The sequence below is a fragment of the Emydura macquarii genome, unplaced genomic scaffold (assembly GCF_026122565.2).
Source record: "Emydura macquarii macquarii isolate MOO-44397 ecotype Brisbane River unplaced genomic scaffold, CSIRO-AGI_Emac_v2 contig_1254, whole genome shotgun sequence".
Classification (NCBI taxonomy): Eukaryota; Metazoa; Chordata; order Testudines; family Chelidae; genus Emydura; species Emydura macquarii.
In genome coordinates this window covers 514,575-536,497 of record NW_027131391.1, presented here as the reverse complement: position 1 = coordinate 536,497, position 21,923 = coordinate 514,575, and the positions used below count along the sequence as shown (strand labels likewise).

Below are 21,923 nucleotides of genomic sequence, written 5' to 3'. Positions count from 1 at the left end.
TCAGTTTTGCTTATCTTTTTAACTGATGGAGTCATTAGGATCGGATGAAGGGATACAGGACAATGCAAAAGGGATTTATTCTTACCAGTCTGAAGCACTGGATTTAACTGTCTGTGACTCAGTCCAATTACGAAGAGCTCTTTCCTGTTCAACAACCATCTCCCACTCCCTCACCACCCCAAGATTCAAAGGCAGGCTAATTGACAGGATACAGTCCCTTGCTCCCCCTTTCAGCACATGACCAGGAGAAAAGAGCTAGAAAGCTCTGATTGAGGACAGTACAGGGTTACTGTCAGTCTAGAAGCTCTAACAACACTTTCAAATGTTTCTCTTCTTGATAACTGCAGAAAACATTTTTTCAAGTTTGATTTTGTTAAGGAAGCCTGGAGTTGAGGCCCTCCTCACCTCCCATGTGACAGCATACAGCCATGCTTTTGATTTTAAACCAATATTTGTGCAGGTACATTCCAAGGCTTCCCAGAGCCATACATTGCACTGACCCACAAATGAAATTCAGATCTGAAAACATTCCTACTGTAGTTATTTTTTTTATTTTAATACCAACCTTTAGGAGCTCTGGACATCCACCTTTCACATTTGAAACTTGCCATGAATTAATATCCAAATAATGCAACAAATTAAGACTACAGATTATGTCCTATTCCTTTTTGCATATTTTTGAATTTAAGTGGCATATAAACAAACTATGTCCCGCTCTTCAAGATATTGTTTGATGTGGAATGGTATGTGTATATATGTGTGGCAGATAGCAGAATGCTGAGTGGTCTGAAGTTTCTTTGGAACTTTTGAACGTGTTCAGAATAGAAGGCATATTTAATGAGAAAATTCTAGTGAATAAAAACATTTCACTCTGCATCAAAATTATGTACTTTACAAGACCTCATCTCCAATGCACCTCGTTATTTAAAAAAAAATAATCTAACTTTTTTTGGTCTATAAACATTTCCTCCTTATTCATCATCAGTTTGTGAGTGTTTCCACTATGTATTTCATCTAGTAGGCTGATATGTTGTGTGGAGTTTGGAGGGTTTTTTGGGAGAGAGAAATTGGGAGAAAACCAGGGGAAGTACCAATATAGTAGCCTATTTGATGTATTTCACTGGATTCCTAGTACTGTTGACATGGGCTGAGATCTGCCAATAAGCCAGATTTGGAAAGTACCATTATATTAGGAAAAGTGATGTTACATTGTGTGACCTAAACTCATAAGCCCTACAATAAACCTTTTTAAATTAGCTTCCATTGCTCTAAACAGGGAAGAGAACAGTTTGCTGTTTGCAAACAGGTGGTAGTCCAGTTTATCATCTTTTTTAATAACCTCTGGATAGCTTCATTAAGGACTAATGCTGCAGCATCAAATGTAAAAAATGAAGTGGGATTAGAGTAGAAGTGAAATATCCTGACTCCAAGCCAGGCTTTGGCTGGAACCTTCAGTTTCTTGCAGCTTCCCGGGGGGTGGGGTGAAACAGCTCCCTTGACTTACCAGGAAGCAGCACAGACCCCAGGCTGTTTTTGCTCTGCATGCCAACACCTTTCAGATGCAATACAGGCACAGTATAGTATTTACCTTCTTTCCTCCCCTCCCGCTCCACTGATGCCTGATTGCTTACTTCCGGTTTCACATGGTGTTCAGTTGAACGGTCAGTTCATAACTATGGTGTTCATATCTTTGAGGTTCTACTGCAACGGAAGTTTTTTGGGAAGTTGAGTGGCAGTTTATTATGCACCAAAAGTAAAAATTATATATATAACCCAGTATAGACTGCACCAAAATCAAACTATCTACCATGAATGAGGAAGGGCTGAACTGACAAAGGCAAGATTCAGTCATGGGGGTTTCAGAAAAGACAGGAATTTGACATATGATATTTAGATCACTCTGCCATCCTCTTCTATACTGTCTACTTCCCAGCCCATAGCCAAACATATGAATCACCTAGTGTATATAAATATTTAGTGTGTGAGAAAAAAAGAAGGGGAAAAGGTAAAGAAAATGTTTTGAGAGGGGGGTTCTTCAGGCAAGGATATGCTACCCCCCTCTCTGACTGACTGCACTAATGACAAGACAGGATTTCTTGCTGGAAGTTGATACAACCATAATATGTTAGCAACAGTAATGACAGATTGTGAAAATCCATTGCTGCTCTTAATGACTGGATAAATTAAGGACTGTCATACACAAACAGTGCGAAAATGTTTCCAAAACCAGCTGTGTTTAAAAACTGGTCATTTTTTGCTAGATAATGACCAATTTATAGCCAGTCTGAATACTGGACATATTCCATTGGATTAGTAATGCATATTACAGCTCAATTTGTTATTTCTTGTACTATGAATATTTTTGTACTACAGCATTACAGTAATGGAACTGACATGTAAGAAGATTATGAATACTGTAGGAATTGCAATATATTAATCTATGAAATCAGATATGTAATGATATGAATACGGTATATGACCAGGGCAGTGATGGGAACTTACTCTGTATTGAGTTATAAGACTTTCCTGTGTAAATACACTGATCTAACTTCTATTGGGATCAGTGGAACATTTATTCTATGCCTATAATGCTTTAATTCAATGGGAACTGTGCATAAAGGCAACACAATGGCTTCCCAGATGAGAATACATAGGTACACACAAAAAAGACAATGAGGCCAGCTGTTGGCTTCCAAGTGGAGCAGTCTGAAGGAACTGGGCCTCCCAGATCTAGGGAATGGTAAGCCTTAGGAAAGAATTAGCTATGCACACAGTATGCTTTATTTTTATTAAGATGTGTTTCCTCTGAAATGCTTTTGTTCTCAATAAAGACTTACATTTAAGGAAACCGTTTGGTCACCAATTACCACTGTCACTGGGAACAGAACTGCAGGTTTGAGCCCACGTCAGACCTGGTAAGGTGATCAAAGTTGAGATACAGAGGCCTGCCACCTAACACCTGGTCTGAGTGGGAGAAATGTGTTTCTATAACAAGAAAAGGATGACAGCCTGAGGCCTAGCAGAGGCATGCTCAAAAAATCAGGAGTGATTGGAGGTGCAGTTAGCCCGGTAACTGTGACAAGCAGTATAATTTCCTTTTTCATTACCTTCCCTCACTGCTATTAGAGTGCATAGTGGAAATTCAATTAATAGAAGATATGGTGTACATAGGGAAGGAGTATCAGGGTGTTACGCAGCGTGTGTCATTGCACCAGCCTTTCAAATCAAGAGACTTGGGTTCTAATCTTGATTTCAACCAATGGAGAAGTAAATTTGGTAGCTTCAACTTATTCTTATGGATACTTTACAACCCAATTTACAAGCTGGCATGATAGGCATTTGCTGCTCAAGAAATGCCCAGGACTAGAATAGCAGAGGCGTTGCATGCCAAAACTCAGGTGGACTCAGAACTGTGGTAGTGCACTTTGTCTCACTCTAGCTAGCAGTATCCATCTATAATTTTCATAAGTACCAAATTCTTAAAAAAGGAGGATACAGCATGCAAAAGTCACTCAAAACATCCATATTTGCAAAAATCATGCAAAAATGCATTTTGTATGCTGCTTGATTATTGGGAGACAGACAGTCCTCTGAAGAAACATGGTTACCTGTTTTGGATGCAAAATAACATGCTGAATCTAAAATAAACTTATAGTTCATAACAGAGAGAGAGAGAGATAATTCATGACAGAAAGTCCTTTGACATTAATTCTATCAAGAAGAATGCAAAAAGGTCATGCTGGAGGATGAAAGTTCTGCTGTTCTCAGGCCAAATGTGTATTAATTTCAACACAGTGACCAAGACATTTTATGCCCTGTTTAAACTAAGACCACAGACCTGTGAGCAACAGTCTGCTTTGGAATTGCACTAGGATCCTTTAGTGACTTTCAACTGGTGATTTCTAACAGTCAGTAATTGGTCTTCTTAGGGGGAAATAATGACAGATTACAGGAGCAGGAAACTTAGAAAAGCAATACCCCAGAACAGCAATTTAGGCTTAGTATTATGTGGGGAAGAGACAAATTTCTCTCAAACCCTAATTCTTATTTTGACTTTTGCTTAGTGGTAGCTAGGATCCTGTATCCATATACCCACTGGCTACACTACCCTTGTAGTGAATGTCATTAGAGAAAGCATGCATTCCTATGAGATGGGAGGAATGTGTTCATGTCACAAAATATTGAACCTTTTCATCTGTGTGAAGGGAAGCACAAACAATGTTTCTATCTTCATATTAACCTAATATACCCTTACCCTTTCTGAATAGTTTCATGACAATACTCCAGTAAGGAGGAAGTGTGACCCCCAAGGTTGTGTATGTGCATCAGCTGGTTTGTGCATTCTATACACGTGCATGAAAAAGTAGTTGTCCAGTTCTGCACATGTACTTTTTAAAATTTAGGTCTAATTTATTAATCTTCCCTAGGCCCTGGTTGTGGGTAAGCATTATTATCCTCATTTTACAAATATGGAATCTGAGGTGCCCAGAGGCTAAGTGAATTGGTCAAGGTCACGCAGCATGTCCATGTCAACACTGAGGAGTTCCGAGCCACTTGTTCAGTCCACTTATTTAATTATAGGTAAGAAATAATTCTTGTTACATTTATAAGAAACTCTGCATTCATAAACCATATATTTCTGGTTAATCTCTCCTGGACAGGGAAAAAAAACACATGATTTTGTTATTACAGAGAGTTTTCAACTTAACTGGCCTAATACAAGGATTAGAGAGTTGCAGGGGAGGGTAATACTTCCCCATACTTATTACGAACTAGAGTGAAAAAACTCAGTTTGCCGTACCTTAATAAGGGGCTAACTTGGGCAGTTCTCCAAGTCAATAAAAGCTGGAATGTAGCTGCGAGAATCTACTTTAGTTTTAAACACAGCTGGCCAGTCATTCTGCCAGTGCCATGTCTTACCTTGTGTGTTTTGCTATATGTGTATAGAAAGGCCAATCTGTAGAGGCTCTTATAGTGCTGGGGGAAACGGCTCAGACACAAACGGAAGGAGGCGATGCACTGTTCTGTTAGGAATTTGCGTTGCTCCTCAAGATCTGCTGGAAGACACTGGGGAAACTCAGATGCGTCTCCACAAGATTCAACTTTCTTCTTACAGTCGCACTGCGAAGGTGGGGGACCCGTAGTCTTGATAGGGATGCCAGCTGATGCCTGGGCATCTAAAAGAGCTTTCTGGCCACTATGCTCAGCTGCATTATAAGATTCAGAGCTCTCCAAGGGCTCTTCTGACTTTCCTACAAATGACAAATGAACAAAGGCTCAGCATTTGTGTTTTTGAACCGATGTGTACTAAAAAATTTTACTCCTTTTTTCCATTAAACTACATTCAGAATAATTCCAGAACTTTCCAATGTACGTGTGAACGGTCTTGATGTTCAATGAGCAAGACACCTTCAGCTCCTAGAGAAACATATATATAACCATTTATCAAGACAAAGGCAACATTAGAGTCTCAGGTTTTAGGGATGGAAGGGACTATTATGATCACCTAGTCTGACTTCCTGAATAACACAGGCCATATAATTCCATCCGGTAGTTTCTCCATTGAGCTCAATAACTTGTGGTTCAACCAGCCCATCTCTTTTAGAAGATAAATGTTCATTTAAAGACTTCAGGTAATGGAGAATCTACAATATCTCTTGTCAGCTATTGCAAAGGTTAATTACCTTCATTGTTCAAAATTTGCAACCTATTGCCAATTTAAATTTTTCCAGCTTCAGCATTCAATCATTGAATCTTGTTACATCTGTCTACTAGTATAAAGAGCACTCTTATATCAGATATCATCACTCAACATAGCTATTTATAGCCCATGATCAAGTCGCTTCTTAACCTTCTCTTTGATAATCTAAGTAAACTGAGTTTAAGTCTCTTTTTAAAGTGTGTTTTCCACACCGCGAATCATTCTTGAAACTTTTGTCTGAACCCTTTCCAATTTTTCAACAGCCTTTTGAATGTGTGGACACTAGAAATAAACACAGTATTCCAGCAAGGATGTACTATGTTTTTCAGAAGCTTCTGAAGGATGGGGAAAATATTTCTGTTTGATTTTTTATAGCATTACATATTTTACAATCACCACCTTCTGGCATAGAATTGTTTAACACACTTGATGTGTCTGAGCCATCCCAAGTTTGAGGAAGACCTTTTAAATTTTTAACTTTAAAAGTTTTATAGATTTTTCAAGCTAGAGCATATTCATACAATGTTTCAGTAATAACAATGTTTTAATAATTCTCAACTCAAAAAGTTTCAGCCATTCCAATGCCTTAATCACATGAGTGGGAAAGGAAAAAGCTGTCAAAATTAACCTGAGCAAACCCCATTTACATACCTACCTGGATATTATTTTGCATTTATTCTCATAGCATCTGAGTGCCTTAAATTTTTTTTTAATTATTTTTTCAAGTATCTTATATATCAAAAGTTTATGTCCCTTTCCTCAAAATAGGCTTTTTAAAATTAATTAGTTGTAGAAAACATATTTCAAATAAGCAACTGTACCAAAAAAGGGGTGGGGTTTCTCTTTCATTTTTTTTCTAGAAGATGGTGTAGTTAGAAGTGAAAGTATAAAACACACACACCACCCCTTATACTGTGTCAGATTACATAAACTTATAAATAACCTAGAGAATGAAGTTATCAAATCTTATATTAATTTACATTTATTTAGCACATATCTTAATTGCATACTCTTAATTTTACACACAGAAGGCTAAATGACATAACTCTCTGCCTCTTCTCAGCCTAAAACATTTCATTCTTTTGTCATACAGTGAACATTAAATATATGCATTATATCACCTAAATATACTACATAGTCTTAGTAGCAATGCTATATTTGTCACTGGCTTAAGAAGGTACTTTTTCAGACACATTTATCATAGTGGATGCAAATAATGCAATATTGAATTTAACATAGGCCTCCAAACAGCTATCTGTCTGCAATGACTTTTAAGTCACTACTGCCTGGAAAATTGTCATAGTGACCAATTAATAAAAAACTTTGTATCCCATTACTTTTCAATCCACCGCAAACATTATTTATATAAGGCTTTGTCTATACTGGGTATTTTGCACTGATGTAGCTATATCAGTACAAACTTACAGTACAGATACACTTTAGTGGTATCAGCTGGTGATCACCCTGATTCATCTTACTTTGTCAGGTTACTGGAGTTAGTCACAACCTAGTGCAAATACTGCTATGCACATTTGGGGGTTTGCACCAGCTTGGCTATATAGTCACCCTGGCACAAGTTTCCCTAGTTTAGACAAATCTTAAGAAAAACCATAATTCAAAAGAAGAAAACAAGTTATCAATCAAAATGTCAATGATACATCATGCAATGTTGAAATAAACATTTACTATACATTTCTTTCCAGTGAGAACAAGGGAATGGATCAGGACCAGCTATGCATCACATTTTGTGGATCCATAAAATTGATAGAGATTGCCTAATATTATGGAAGGAGAGACTAAACGTCAGTGTGATGTGATAGGTAAGTTTTATCAGCCTAAGTTTGGATGGCAGCATTACTCACAGGATGAGCAAATTACATGCCACTAATACTTATGCTACACCTTCACATTTTACAGAAAAAAAAGTTAACTTGTAGAGAGTTTTAAACAAATGTATTGGTTTTCTTTTTCATATCCCTCTGCTTGTAAAACCTAGCTCCCTCGGTACCTTGTTCAACTCTACAGGCTTCAGATGAAGAGAGAAATTAATTGTAATTAATAAATTTTGGAAGGTCTAAAATTATTTTGAATAATTTTTCCTTATATAACATCAAATATCAAACGATCTATTGGAGCTACATATAACTGCTGTATTCCACTGGAAAATGAAGGCAAAGGGTGATTTTAATTTCTCATGTATGATTAAGCATTCATTACCAATATTTAAGGTTTGCAAGATATTGAATAATAATCTATTACTAGTCCATGACTAAGTACGGACAAAAGACAGATACATTTGTGTGTGACATTGTTTTACAATAACAGCTCCTTGAACTGCTCAGGACTTTGAAATATTAGTAGCCAGACTACAGGTGAGGCAGTCAAAAAAGCATGATAAAAATTGATTTATCACATGATTCTGCAGGTTATGATAAGGTTCTATCACTTATGTCAGTGATAACACTACCACATGTGTGATTATACATTTTTTTAAAAACTCAAACTGTACATATACATCCCACTGGTGTCCAACGAAAATTCACAAACATGGTTCAACATCTTTCCAGTACTTCTGCACGCTGGACAAAACATTTTAATGTAAACACACAAGATACTGTGGGTTACATAAGAAAATGATTGTACCTCTTTCCTCTTCAATTCCTGGGGTCTCTTTGCAGGATGCCATCACATCTGAACAGGAAGTGGAAATCTTCTTCTCTGAGTAAGGCTTCCTTGAACTGTCTTGAGAACTGGCGGGTTCATTAAAGATGTCCTGTGTGGAGTTGGAATCAGAAAGCACTACTGCTGTGCTGTCCTGACTCCTCTCTGCAAAAAGGAGGACAAGGTAAAGAATGAATGTGCTACTTCTTCCATACACAGGAGACATTAGGACCAAATAGTCCTCTATCTTAAACCATGAGTTAGTGCTTTCTCCTCAGTCTCAATAGCATACTCTGTAAACTTTTCTGTATTGCGACACATGGATCTATGCCAACCAATGTACCTATAGTCTAAAAGGTACATTTATTTATTATTATTATCTGTCTTCTATCACTTATTGCCATGTTCATCTCCTCACCTGTTTGTACCAAGAATTCAAAACTTAATTGTTTTCTTTCATAAGGAGTTGCCATGTATTCATGTAGATTTGATTTTTGTAATGATTTCTTCTTGGGATATCTAATCAGTTTAGAAACCTAGAACAAGGGAGTTGATAAGTGGTCGTCTTTAGGATAGAATGTAGCCAACATTTTATACTAACATACAGCAGTTTTACTGTGCCACTTGTGGCATCTCAAAAGGCATGTGAGATAACTTTGTGTACAACAGGTACAAATCTGAGTTCACTAGAACTCTTTGCTAGGGGAAGACCACAAACATCAAGATTTCTAAGGCTTTCTGGGAGCATGATAGAGGATCGATGTAATTAGAAATGCAAAAGACCTAACCGAATGATCATTGATATCATCCACCTGACAAGAGTTTGTACAGTCCACTGAATGGTTTTAAAGTTCATCTGCTTAGCATCTTGCTAAGACTTAGGTTTAAGATATACATTGAGATTCTTAGACTTCAGGCTAGCACAGAGGTCCTCAAACTGTGTGGCACACCCCCTAAGGAGGCGCAGAGGAATGTTCAAAGAGACATGGCAGGGCCCAGGCCAACCCTCATGGGGGGCAGGGAGGGAGTGCCACCCAGCCATGCTCTGCCCCAAACTCTGCCCCAGCCCCGCAACCAAACTGCGACCTCCAGACCGTGGGCCACAGCCCCAGTTGTAGCGCCTGGCCCCTGCCTTGGCCCCCGCCTTGGCCCCCAGCCTCGACTGCAGCCCCCTGACTATGGCCCCACTCCCAGCCACAACCCCTGGCCCTGACCGTGGCCCCGCTCATAGCCCCAGCAAGGTGAGGTGGGGGCGCAGACATGGTAAGGGGGGGCCTGCGATAAAAACTTTGGGGAGCACTGGCCTAGCCAATAGAAAGGAGAGGGAAGTGACAGTCTTGGCAGGTACAGTTGATTAAAGTAATGTATCACACCTGTTGACTGCATTACAGTTTGGAGGGGGTTGTTAGCCCTTACAGCCATAGTTGTTTCAGCACATGAAACAGTTGTACAGGGCTGTGATTACAGTGGGATAAAAACAGCACCCTAGAATAAAGGAACAAGTGAAAACTTCTCAGATACCTCTGAGACCAACCTAATATATCCTTAATCACTATAAAAGAGCTTGTCAGAGATAACATGGCATATCTTCATGACTGAAACTAGAACAGCCCATCCACACTCAGGCTCTAAAACTCCAACACAACTACAGAAAAGATACACATTTTCTTCCTCAAATAGGAAAAAAGAGACATTTTTCTACAATTTTCCACCAGCAGAATCCAACGTCTGATATGAAATCCTAGCAGACAGTTCTCTCTATATCTAAAGCCCAAGGATAAATTTAGTCCCTTTTCCAGGCACAGGATTGGTTCAACCAATAAAAAAAGTTTTACACAACTAACTGAGTGCAAAAAGGCTGACAAGCATCTAATACTGAAGATCAATATAGTCCCACTGCATTCTTATTCATACGATAGAGAAATAAAATGAAAAAATGCTCAGCAACAGAGAGCTTCCACAGAAAGGAACTGGCAATATAAATAAATCCCTCCCTTTCTATACAAATTATGCAGTGCAGATAGAGAGCTGAGACGCCTCCTATGGGTGTGTCTTAACCAGATAAACCTTCTTTCCAGACCTCAACTTATAGTTGAGGTATTACTTGTTTTGATTCCAAAAAGATTAAAATGGATTTGATGCAACCTATGGCCTTTTCATTTGGCACAAGAAGAAACATGACTATCCAGTGAAAAAGTCTTATCAAACTGCACCTGGAAAAAGGAAGTGGGGAAGGAGTTCCTGCTTTCTAATGGGAAGTTTTACAGTTGGTTAGTGATAACAGACTTTATATAGAAATGATATAATTACAAAAGAATGGGAGAAAAAAGATTCTGAATGGAGATCAGTCGAGCTTTCATGACTCATTTGTACAACTTTAAGAATGTTCTGTGGTATATGTGGATAGAGAGGTTCTTAGCAATTTTGTAACATGCTGAAAAAATGGTTGAATGACAACACCAACAACAAAAACCCTGATACAGATAACTAACACACTCCACATTTACAGCAATTTATCTGACATATTTTTTTTAAAGGGAGAAGCTCATGCATCTACTCCAGAAGTAGGTTACAGGTTGAGTTAGAAGCCTGCAGATGCAAAAATACAGCAGTTGCATGACTATAAATGTTTCATTATCCCATAAGCACTGAAGTTAGTTTTGATGTACAAGCTGTGACAGATGAAAAGTCAAAATGTTGGAATGGGAATCAAGAATGGCTGGTATACAGCGAGTTTGTGAGAGCTACATCAATTACTAGGAAATTATACTAACCTCTCTCAGCTTAAAAAATGATGCTCATAGGCTCTGAGCTAGCATGTTATATTTCAAATATCTGCACATTAATGAGTTTTCTCATCCCAAGAGAGCAAACGTGAAATCTCTCTTTTCAAATCCTAACTAGCAATCTCAGCTTTAAGTTTCTACTAAAAGGAAGTGTATATATGTAGGTATGTACAGGTGTAAGTGCCCCTCTCTCTCAGGGCTATTCCTACACTGGCCAGACAGATACCTAATATTTCAACCACTACATCATCTAACCCTGTTCTGAGCACCCAACACAGTGGCAAAAATGCAAGCGTCCACCAATGTCTTGTCTGCATTATGGCTCCCAACATTGCTTCCACTGATGGAGCTGAGATGGTGGGTTGCAACAGCAGATAATATTTCAAAAGAAAGGCAAGTATAGACCAAGCTTGGGGGTGGATGTTTTGTGCTGTTGAATCTAAGACATTTTTAATGATTTATTCTGAGTCAAATTCTACATTTTCAGTGTACATTTCCCAGAAATTTTTAAAAAGATTGTCACTTGATTTTTTTAATATTAAAATAAATCAAGCCTGCTAAGTAGAAGACATGGGTAAATGTAGTGTCTTAATTTCTTTCTCATGAGCTCCAAAGCAACCACAGAAGAGAGGGTCAAAGGAACACTTTCTTAAGTGGCTAAGTGTTAATTATGGGGTGTAGGGCATGTGAGCATGACTATTTTCTTTCACCTGCTCTGACCACTGATATAATTATACTGTGATGTGTATACTAAGGGCTGGTTCACACTGACCATGCGATTCGGTGGCAGTCGACGGGAGTTACACAAACTACGCAGAGTAGTTTGCGTAACTGACGTCAACTGCTCAGCTTCCCTTCTGCGTGCTGTTCACACTGCTGTTCCCGTCGTCTCAGTGCTACGCTGCTTGAGGGGGTGGACTTACTCAGTCAACTTCCTGATCGATTGAGCAGGTCTCACTGACCACTCAATCGATCCTGAAAGATCGATCTGGCGGCGATTTTGCCGCCGTCAATGTAAACGCAGCCTAAGAGAAAATGAGAGGTGGTCTGAATAGAGATGAAAATACTTTACGTATTTGGTGCACTCCACTCCCAGCTGCTATTGAAATTCAGCATAAAAGATGTAAAATGAGAGTCTGAGATTATTAGGTTGTTGCCAGGATTCAACTAATAGTAATTTCAAGGATGAGAAGTGCTAATATTCGTTACTGCATCAAGATTCAGATTCCATCTGAAAAAGTAGTTCCTAAATGGGACACACTTTGAACCTGCATTGCAAATAACAATAGGAACAAGAACTAGGGTTTCCAGAATTAGGCCTTTCCAAAGACACTACATTACACGTATAAAGGGATTCCAGACTTAAGAGTTCTTCGGGGTCAGTTAGAATTTGCAGGACAGTGCTATGGAGTCAGGCATGGCTTACTGATAGGAGAAACCATGAAACTAGACAACTCAACACTGACTGTATCGATCATTCTGGGGGAGGGTAGTCTTCCAGTTACCCCCGTTTTTCCCACTCTCCTCTATTTCTCTACCTACCTTTAAATGCCTCTTATTGCTGTAATTGTTCCACTGTCAAGAAGGGCTATACATGGCTCTTTTTGGAGCCTATCACTGTCACTCCTCTAATCAAGCAGAGCGGATTGCTAGAGAGCAACACCAGGCACTCTCTCCCCCAGAAAAGATGAATGAATCACCTTCTCAGTTCTTCCATACCAGGAACAATTTCAGGTTCTGAACTGTGATCTTTCCATGGTAATTTATTATGATGTCAGACAGTCAAAGTAGCCATCTGCATGGTTCAGTTTGTGAGCAGGCACTCAAAGTGAGAGACTAGAATCAAGACTATATTAACTTTGATTATTAAGAAATTATTATAACATATATAGTGCTGTAAATTTATCCAGAAATTTACAAACATTCCCTACCAAAAAGGTCTTACAACCTAAGAAAGAAAAAAGACAAGACACAGCCTAACACCTTAGGAAAGGGAAGTGTGTAGGGATTATTGTTAAGGGTTGGAAAGATCCCTGAAAGTTGAGACTATAAGATCTTCAGAGCACGAGTTGTGCATTCCTGTATGTTTGTACAGCACCCAATACATTTTTGGCACAACCATAATAACAATACACGAGTTTTAAAATGCAGTTTTACCCTGGGAAATGACTAGAGCTGGTTCAAAAATGTCATGATTTTTTTACTAAAAGGGATATATTTTTCATTAATATTATTTCCATTTTTCAAACAGCTTTAGAAGTGACTATGTATAGCCATATGTGGCACTGTAAAGCTCCTTGTTTATTGTTTCAATAACTTCTATATCAAATGTGCTCAGTTTACAAGCAGAGAGATGCTTTCTGATTGCCAGTCCTGCAAATTCAGGCTAGACTCTGAAAAATTAAGCTGTGTTTTTTCCATCTCATCCACCAGCACCAGCTGTGAAGGTCCCAAATTAAGCACGCGTGACACCTATATAACTCTAAATTATGCTTTCAGCAACACCTGCACAAACTCATTGTGAGAGATTCTCTCCTTTGCTACAGTCCCTGTAAACACAGTTTTGTAGACCCCATTACAAGGCCCAGTGAAGACAGTATGCTGAGGAGGGGGCCATTATGGGGATTCTATTTAAAGCAGGATTCTATTTAAAGCAGCCCCTGTGGATCCCTAAGTTATCATAGGAGGCCATTACAGTCCTCTCAGCAGCCCAGAACTGGGAGGATGAAAAGGTGGCACCTTTGCCCTCCATCTTCCAAGGTCATAAGTTCTGTGCTGTGCCTCCAAGAGGCTTAGCAGAGAATCACACCAAATGCCTTCTGCAGGTTAGCACAAGTGTAACTGTCAGGAAGGAATCCATTTGCTGCTAATGAGCATGGAAGGAATGGAATCCAACTCACAGGCTAATAGCTACATTGTCTCTGATGTGCTAACAGTAGTAAAAGGCAAGAAAAACTTGTAGGGTAACATTTTCTAAATTCTAGAAGTCAGTGGGGAAAAAAAAATCAATGGGACTCAAGCACCTAAATAACTCAGGTACATTAGAAAAATCTTACTCATTGTCACTAAATTCAGTAGACATGATACTAAATACACAAAGGGAGTAGATCTGCTGAGCACGAAGGTGTCTTTTTATAGAGTCACCCTTTGGAGCAGAACTTCACTTTATAGAGGGATTTGAAGGAGAAAAGAGTGTCTTGGTAAACAAGAAGAGGAAGCCAATTCCTGGCAGAGGGGTAGCAAAAAGGAAGGCCTGAACCTTAGAAAAAAGCATTTGAAGACACACATGGAGAGAATGTGGCCAGAGGAGGAGAGTAGAAATGTCGAAAGGGGCAAAATAAAATCTTTAACGATTAGAATTAAGAATTTAAATTGATGTGTTAAGAGACAGGAAGAGATCAAAGAGGAGAGTGAGTTGTGTCTTCTCTTCAGAGGTACGAGAAAAGGAAAACATAATCAGAATACTTACCAGATGAAAGGGAAAGATATGCAGCAAGCATCAGCCCACTGCCAAATGGTTAAGTCAGGGCTGCAGCTGCTTATCTTTGCCAAATTTAAAAGTCCACCTATTAGAAAAACATATTGGGAAAAGGGTAATTCTACAATGAGACATTTCAGTAGTGACCAGGTGACTGAGAAGAAATGTGGGAAGGAACAGAATTTCTACCTATTTGAGGCAAGAGACCTGACAAACACATGCCCAGGTTTTGAAGACTGGAGTCTAGAGTTTGAAAAAGCTAGGTCTTTTTATCGATACTATGTTTCTATAATAAAACCTGAGATAAATTTTTTGTAACTACTGTTTGTGATGTTTAATACACTGTGTTCAAAGTGGGGAGCCTTATGGCTGGAATGTGGCAGAGGAAGAGAACAACAGCCAATGGGCCATACACTCTGCAGCTGTGGAATGTACTGCAGAACTGTGCTCACAAATCTAAACTTTATTTTAAGAACTCTTTTAAATGTCTAGTTCTTATGGTTGGGCAGAAAAACCTTAAAATGTGAACTAAAAGCAAGTGATGAACTGAGAGAAGATTTCCATTATACAGTAGAAAAATCAGAGAGAGAGAGCAGTGTTTGGTAAAGACCGAGGCCCCAATCCTCCGAACACATGTATTTAACTTCAAGTATGTGAATGGTCTCATTGATGCCATATGGGGGAGGGCTGCCGTTAACTCACAGCAAAGCAAGATGCCACCCAAAAACCATTTGGAAAGCCTCTGTGAAGAGACTGATTCCTCTCTCACAGGTTTGGCAAATGAGACAAACCAGTTTAGGATTTTCAGAAGGGCTTTTTCTCCTTTATAGGTAGAATGCCAAGGTTCTAAGACATCCAGAGAATGTAACCTCCTAGTTTCTCTGGAGGCATCTGGTTTTAGACAGAAGCCAGATTAAGTGAATGACCTGGTTCAGATGGAATTCCAAGCTCATTTGGGGGATGAATTTAGGATGTAACCTCATGAAAACCTTGTCCTTATGGAAAACTGTGCACGGCAGGTCCACCATCAGGGCCCTAACTCAACTACTCTTCCTGGCGAGGTGGCTATAATCAGAAAGCCAACCTTCTCAGATAGATAAGTGAAGGAACATGAGACTAAAGGTTTCAATGTAGCATTCATTAATACTGCTAGGACTAGACAGATCCCATATCTGGGTAGGTTTCAATACCAGAGGGAAGTTCTGACAAGGCCCTTCAGAAACCATACTATAGTAGGACAGGGGAAGACCGAATGGCTGTCAATGGAGGGTGAAAGGTAATAAAAGCCACCAAGCATACTTGCAAGGAGCTGATAATCAGTCCCAACATTTTTAGAGAGAGAAGGTAGTCTGGTATAATCTTAGCACCCTCTGTGGGCATATGATAATGCTGGCAGCTGGTAGAATATCTTTTCCATTTAGTTGTATAGTAGTTTCTCATGGAGTCTTCTCTGCTATTGCTAAGAACAGAATGTACTGCCTCCATGCATGAACATTCTAGGTTCATCATCCATTCAAATACCAAGCTACAGTAGAACCTCAAAGATGCGAACACCAGAGTTACGAAATGACCGGTCAACCGAACACCATGTGAAACAGGAAGTAAGCAATCAGGCAGCAGCGGAAGGAGGGAAAAAAAGAAAATAAATACTATACTGTGCCTGTATTGCATCTTAAAAGTTGGCATGCAGAGCAGAAACAGTCTGGGGTCTGCACTGTTTCCCGTAAGCCAAGGGTACTGTTTCACCCCCTCCCACCTCACTCCACTGGGATGGGAAATTGTTTTCACACACTCCCCTCACCGGAACCCAGGAAAGAAAGTTGCTGCAGGGAGCTGTTTGCTGCTGCTGCAAGGAACTGAAGGTTGCAGCCAAAGCCTGGCCTGGAGCGGGAGTCAGCTGCACTCTGGAGGAGTTTTAAACGACCACAGCCTGTTCACCAATGCGGCCCAAGTTTTGCCCATGGCTGCACTCCTGGATCCTGCCAGCTCCTCTGGGAGTGCTCCTGCCTGTTTATTGATATAATAAACTGCTGTCCGGTTGTCTGACATGATCTGAACATTCAGGATCTGAATAAGTGGTAGGAATCACTTGCAGACTTCAGCACTGACCACAGTTCCAGAAGGTTTATATGTAACTGGATTATTTTTGGGTTCCACTACCCTGTGCTACATGTTCGTACAGATGGGCACCCCAGCCTAGTAGGGAGGCATTTGTGATCCATCTTTTTGTAGATTGGGGAGGGACGACAGAAACCCCCTTCTCCCACGTTGTTAATCTGTTTTCCTACCAGATAAGCAAAGTCAGAACTCTAAGTGGGAGTGAAACCGGTTTATATAGACTGTGCTTGCTTGGCGTGTAGATATCCGCAACCACACATGTAGATACCAGAGATGAAGTCTCACACAGAGAGTGTCACGTACGTATAAGATGCCATGTGACGTAGAAGGAAGAGACAGGATCATACTGTTATCTGAAGGCATAGTTGAAGCTGAGTGATGAGCTCCTTCATAGCTTGGAACCTGCTCAAAGATTGGTATACTCTGGCTCTGATTGAATCCAGGGTTGCTCTAATAAAATCTATAATCTGCATAGAAGCTAAAACAGACTTTTCTGTGTTTACTTGGAATCCTAGTGAACGTAGGAACTGTACTAAAGATAGGGCTTTCCCTTGAACTTCTTGGTACAACTTCCCCATGAGGTAGCCAATTCATCAAGGTATGGGAATAATATTGGTGCACCCTGATAATGCAAGTGTGCTTCCACTACCAATGACACCTTTGTGAACACTATTGGCACCTTCAAGAGACCAAAGAGATCACTCCATTTTGGTAATGATCCAAGCCAATGGTGCACTGAAGGAACCTCTTGTTTGCTGGGTGGATGTTTGTGTGGAAATAAGTGTTCTTTAAATCAAGAGCTGTGAACCAGTCACATTTGTTTAGGAAGGGAAAAATAGAGGCTAGGGTGATCAATATAGAGACAGATGAAGGCATTAAGCTATCTGAGATCTAGGGTATGTCTATACTGATGGTGGCAAAGTTGCCGCCGTCTGATTGACCTATCTGGATCGATTGAGCAGTCAGTGAAGACCCACTCAGTTGATCCAGAAGTCGACTCTGGTAATCCATCCCCTCAAGGAGCGCAATGCAGTGAAGACGGCGTGCAGAAGGGAAGCACAGCAGTTGATGGGAATTACGCAAGCTACTCTGTGTAGCTTGCGTAACTCCGTCAACTGCCACTGAATCGCCAGGTAAGTGTAGACCAGGGCCTACTAAGGGCCTCCAGTCTAGTTTCTTCTTGAGGATTCTTCTTATTCTTTCATATGTCAACTTGAAAAGCAACATTTAAAGGTCAATGTCCAAGTCTTTCATCCACTCTATGGCTTCTGGTGACATGAAATGAATCCAGGCTCTCCCTTCAGAGAAAGATCTTAGAGGACAGTGGTTCACTAGATGTCTAAATATCTTCTCCACATTCACATATCAGGCTATCTTTCATTTTCCATTTGTGTAGTGGTAATTACAACACCGTTGTGATGTTCTGATCCAAATCTTTTGTGGCATGGTGAAGCCAGATGATTGAGCTATAGAATGTATAATCAGGTCTTGATTTTTTACACTACTACTTTCCCCACAGACTCTCTACCATTTGTTTTTTGCTGATAATCCCAAGATTTTAAGAGTTTGCTAATCAGAAGGGGCTCTTGGGCCAAAGGCAGCATCTTGGAGGGGTTTGGAGATTTTCATATATGAGCAACCCTAACTTTGTTATTGCATGGCTGTACCCTTGCATAACTGCTGTTTCTCTTCAATAATAGCAGAAAGATATAGGCAAGGACAGGAAACCAGATATTCTGCTGCTGAGAAGGAAAATTACTCAAGACTAACTCTTTGCAACCAGTTTTGGATTTAACTAAGGGATTTCACACAACTGGGTGACTGGGCAACAAAATGGTAGATGAAATTCAATGTCAATAAATGCAAAGTAATGCTCACTGGAAAACATAATCCCAACTATATATGCAAGATGATGGGGTCTAAATTAGCTTTACCACTCAAAAAAAAAGAGATCTTGGGGGATCATTGGGGATAGTTCTCTGAAAACATTTGCTCTATGTGCAGAAACAGTCTAAAGCTAACAGAATGTTAGGAACCATTAGGAATGGGATAAATAATACCACAGAAAATATCATAATGCCATTATATAAATCCCTGGTATGCCCTCGCCTTGAATACTGCATGCCAGTTCTGGTCGCCCCATCGCAAAAAAGATATATTAGAATCGGAAAAAGTACAGCGAAGGGCAATAAAAATGATTAAAGATATGGAACAGCTTCCATACGAAGAGAGATTAAAAACATTGGAACTGTTCAACTCAGAAAAGAGATGACTAAGGGGGAATATGTTAGAAATCTATAAAATCATGAATGATGTGGACAAATTGAATAAGGAAGTTTTATTTATCCCTTCACATAACAAAAGAAGTAGGGTGACCCAATGAAATTAATAGGAAGAAGGTTTAAAATAAACATAATTAAGTACTACTTCACATAATCCATACTCAATGGAACTCATTGCCAGGGGATGCTGTGAAAGCAATAAGTATAACTGTGTTCAAAAGAGAATTATCTAAATTAATGGAGGATAGGTCCATCAATGACTATTAGTCAAGATGGTTAGAGCTGCAGCCCCATGTTCTAGGTGTCCCTAAGCCTCTGACAACCAGAAGCTGGAACTTGATGACAGTGGATGGATCACTCGATAATTGTCAGGTTCTGAAGCACTGCCTTCTGAAGCATCTGGCCACTGTCAGAAGACAGGATACTGGGCTAGATGGACCATTGGTCTGACCCAGTATGGCCATCTTATGTTCTTAAGATAAAATCCAAGGTGGCTGTCTGCATGTTGTGAGCATCTGTTCTTGCACTGGAGTTTGTGAATGACATTGTTCCTAGTTTTATCTTGGTATATTAATCTGGGGAAGAAGGAAATATCTTGAGTAGAAATATTTTTCCTTGTTCTGAAGCGGTACCACTTCTATGGCTCACAAATGGAGTAGGCGTCTATTTCCTGTCTGAGGATCTTCTTGTGAGAGAGGTCACTGAAGGTGGGACATGGAAGGAGGTTTTGGAGGGAGAACAGATAGGAACTCTATCTAGAACCCATTTGTTTGACATTACATGGTGCCATGCTGGAAAAAGTGAACTAGTCGGCATCCAAATAGGGTGAAGGAGTTCCGTGTGTGAGGATGTGGCAGGGTTCTTGGCTTCTGAAAGCCCCATCAAAAGTATTTCCTAGTGGGAAGCTGGGGCTGGAAGGAGAATGAAGAGGAAACATTCTGCTTAGACTATTGTATTCTTTGATGTTTCCGAGGAACTCCTAAGTCTTTTGATGGTAGAACGGTTATGGGGCTAGATGCTGCCTATAAGACTGAGGTTTAGGGTACCTCCTCTGTGGTGCCAGGGTATAGATACCCAGAGAGTTAAGTGAGTCTTTACGGGTATGTAACAATTTATCTGTTTTCTTGCTGAATAGGTTTTCTCCCTCAAGAGGCAGATCTTCCACAGTGCATTGGACTTCTTTGGTAAATCTGGAAGATTGGAGCATGAATCCCTTCTCATAATTATGTATGCTGCCACTGAGTGGGAGGCTGTGCCCATTGCACCCACTGAAGACTGGAGGGCTGATCTGGCTAGCAATTTATCTTCATTCGTGATTGTTTGGAACTGAAGTCTACCCTCTTGAGGCAATTTGTTAGTGAATTTAAAGAATTTATTGGACTGCAACACTATAGAGTTCAGAGTGTGAAAGTAAGTAAGTATTCCATCCCCTTCAATGGGACAAAATATTTCTTCTCTCCTCTTTTCAGAATGGGAGCATAAGTAGCAAGAGTATTCCAGACCATTCTGGTTGATTCTATAATGGCCCTATTAAGAGGCAGTGCCACCTGACTGGGACCAGCACTCTGGAGGATATCTAGTAGCTCATGAATGAAGCCCTGTATTTCATCCAGAGCGTGTCTGCAATTCTCCCAAGGTGGTACTGGAATTCCCTATAGTCAGGTAGTGATGCAAGGCAGGTATGATCACCTCATCTGGTAAAGACAATGATGATAATCCCACAGTGGTGAATGGTTCCAGTTATTTGGGTTTCTCCTCTTCTTCAGCGTGTTCCTGACTGAGTTGAGGTTCCTTCCCGGGTGGGAATCCTGCCTCAACTGTTGTTGAGAGCTTGTATGTTTGGGATGTCATATACATGAATCTCAGGGACACCAATAAGGTTAGTGTGAGGGATCACAGAAGTAATGGGGTGGATCCCAGGGAGAAGAGTATCACTGGTCCTGAGCTGGGCAGTTTTTCTTATGAAAGTACAAAGGCACCCATGAGATCTTGGAGCCTCTGTTGGGGCTGACTTCAGCCTCATTAAGGCTGGTGAAGCTCTCCAGACTAAGTGGAGAAAAATAAGGACTCTATGTTGATGGGCAGTGCCATTAGTACCAGTGGTCTCATTATGCATTGACTGGCTGACAGTACAGGAGAGTGGTGAAGTGATGGTATCAGGAGCTCCCTGGTGAGGACCAGATCTGACGATACTAGTGATTCCCTGTCTGCAGAGATGGTACGCTCCTCCAGGAGAGAGTATCTAGTATCTAGGATGGACAGTGTACCCAGCTCCTGACCTTGGCAGCGCTGGTTTCAGAAGGACTGTGGTTTTCAGTAACTACGGTGTCTTCTCTTTTCAGATTGGTTCCACACTCCTCTTTCCATTTTCAGTACCAGAGATGGCCCTGTCCCTTTGGCTATCAACTGTTTTGAGGCATTCTTTGTTCTTGATGCCCAGGAAATAGTATTGTGCTCATGACATCCAGACATATCTGCCTCAAGGTGTGGGGTCTTACTGACCAAAAGGGTGTCGGCAAGGAGGTCCTCTTTTTAAGTGAGGACTTGGAGGGGGATTTCTCATGTTTCTTCTGAGAGTTAGCTCTTACCCTCCTCACGTCTCTGTTTAGAAGACTTTAATTCTGCCCTGAGCAGCTCTGAAGTCGGAGACCACCATGATCAAAGGGGTGCTTTTCAGTGCCTCTGTCTGAAGTGCAGGGGGGGTCTGATGGGCCAAAATTAGACTGAAGCCTCATAGAATTGTCCATCATGAATCTTGTAAGCCTGAACTCATAGGATTGATGGGTTTGGCAAGGAAAGCACAGGCAGATATTGCATTTAGAGGGATTGTGAGCTTCCCCAAGGCAACAGAGGCACATACTTTGGAGAAGACCCGAGGACAGGCCTTGAAAATCCTG

The 21,923-nt window shown here is 40.3% G+C and overlaps 1 protein-coding gene across 3 annotated transcripts in view; it reads right to left on the bottom strand.

The window, feature by feature from the left end:
* Positions 1-21,923, bottom strand: part of CABIN1 (calcineurin binding protein 1) — a 202,166-nt gene that overhangs the window by 123,768 nt on the left and 56,475 nt on the right. For all 3 annotated transcript variants that reach the window (XM_067549979.1, XM_067549978.1, XM_067549980.1), the window contains exons 27-28: positions 8,345-8,527; positions 4,921-5,252 (exon numbers count right to left, since the gene is read on the bottom strand). In XM_067549979.1, the coding sequence (XP_067406080.1) occupies positions 4,921-5,252; positions 8,345-8,527 (515 nt within the window). The remainder of the gene's footprint in view (positions 1-4,920; positions 5,253-8,344; positions 8,528-21,923) is intronic.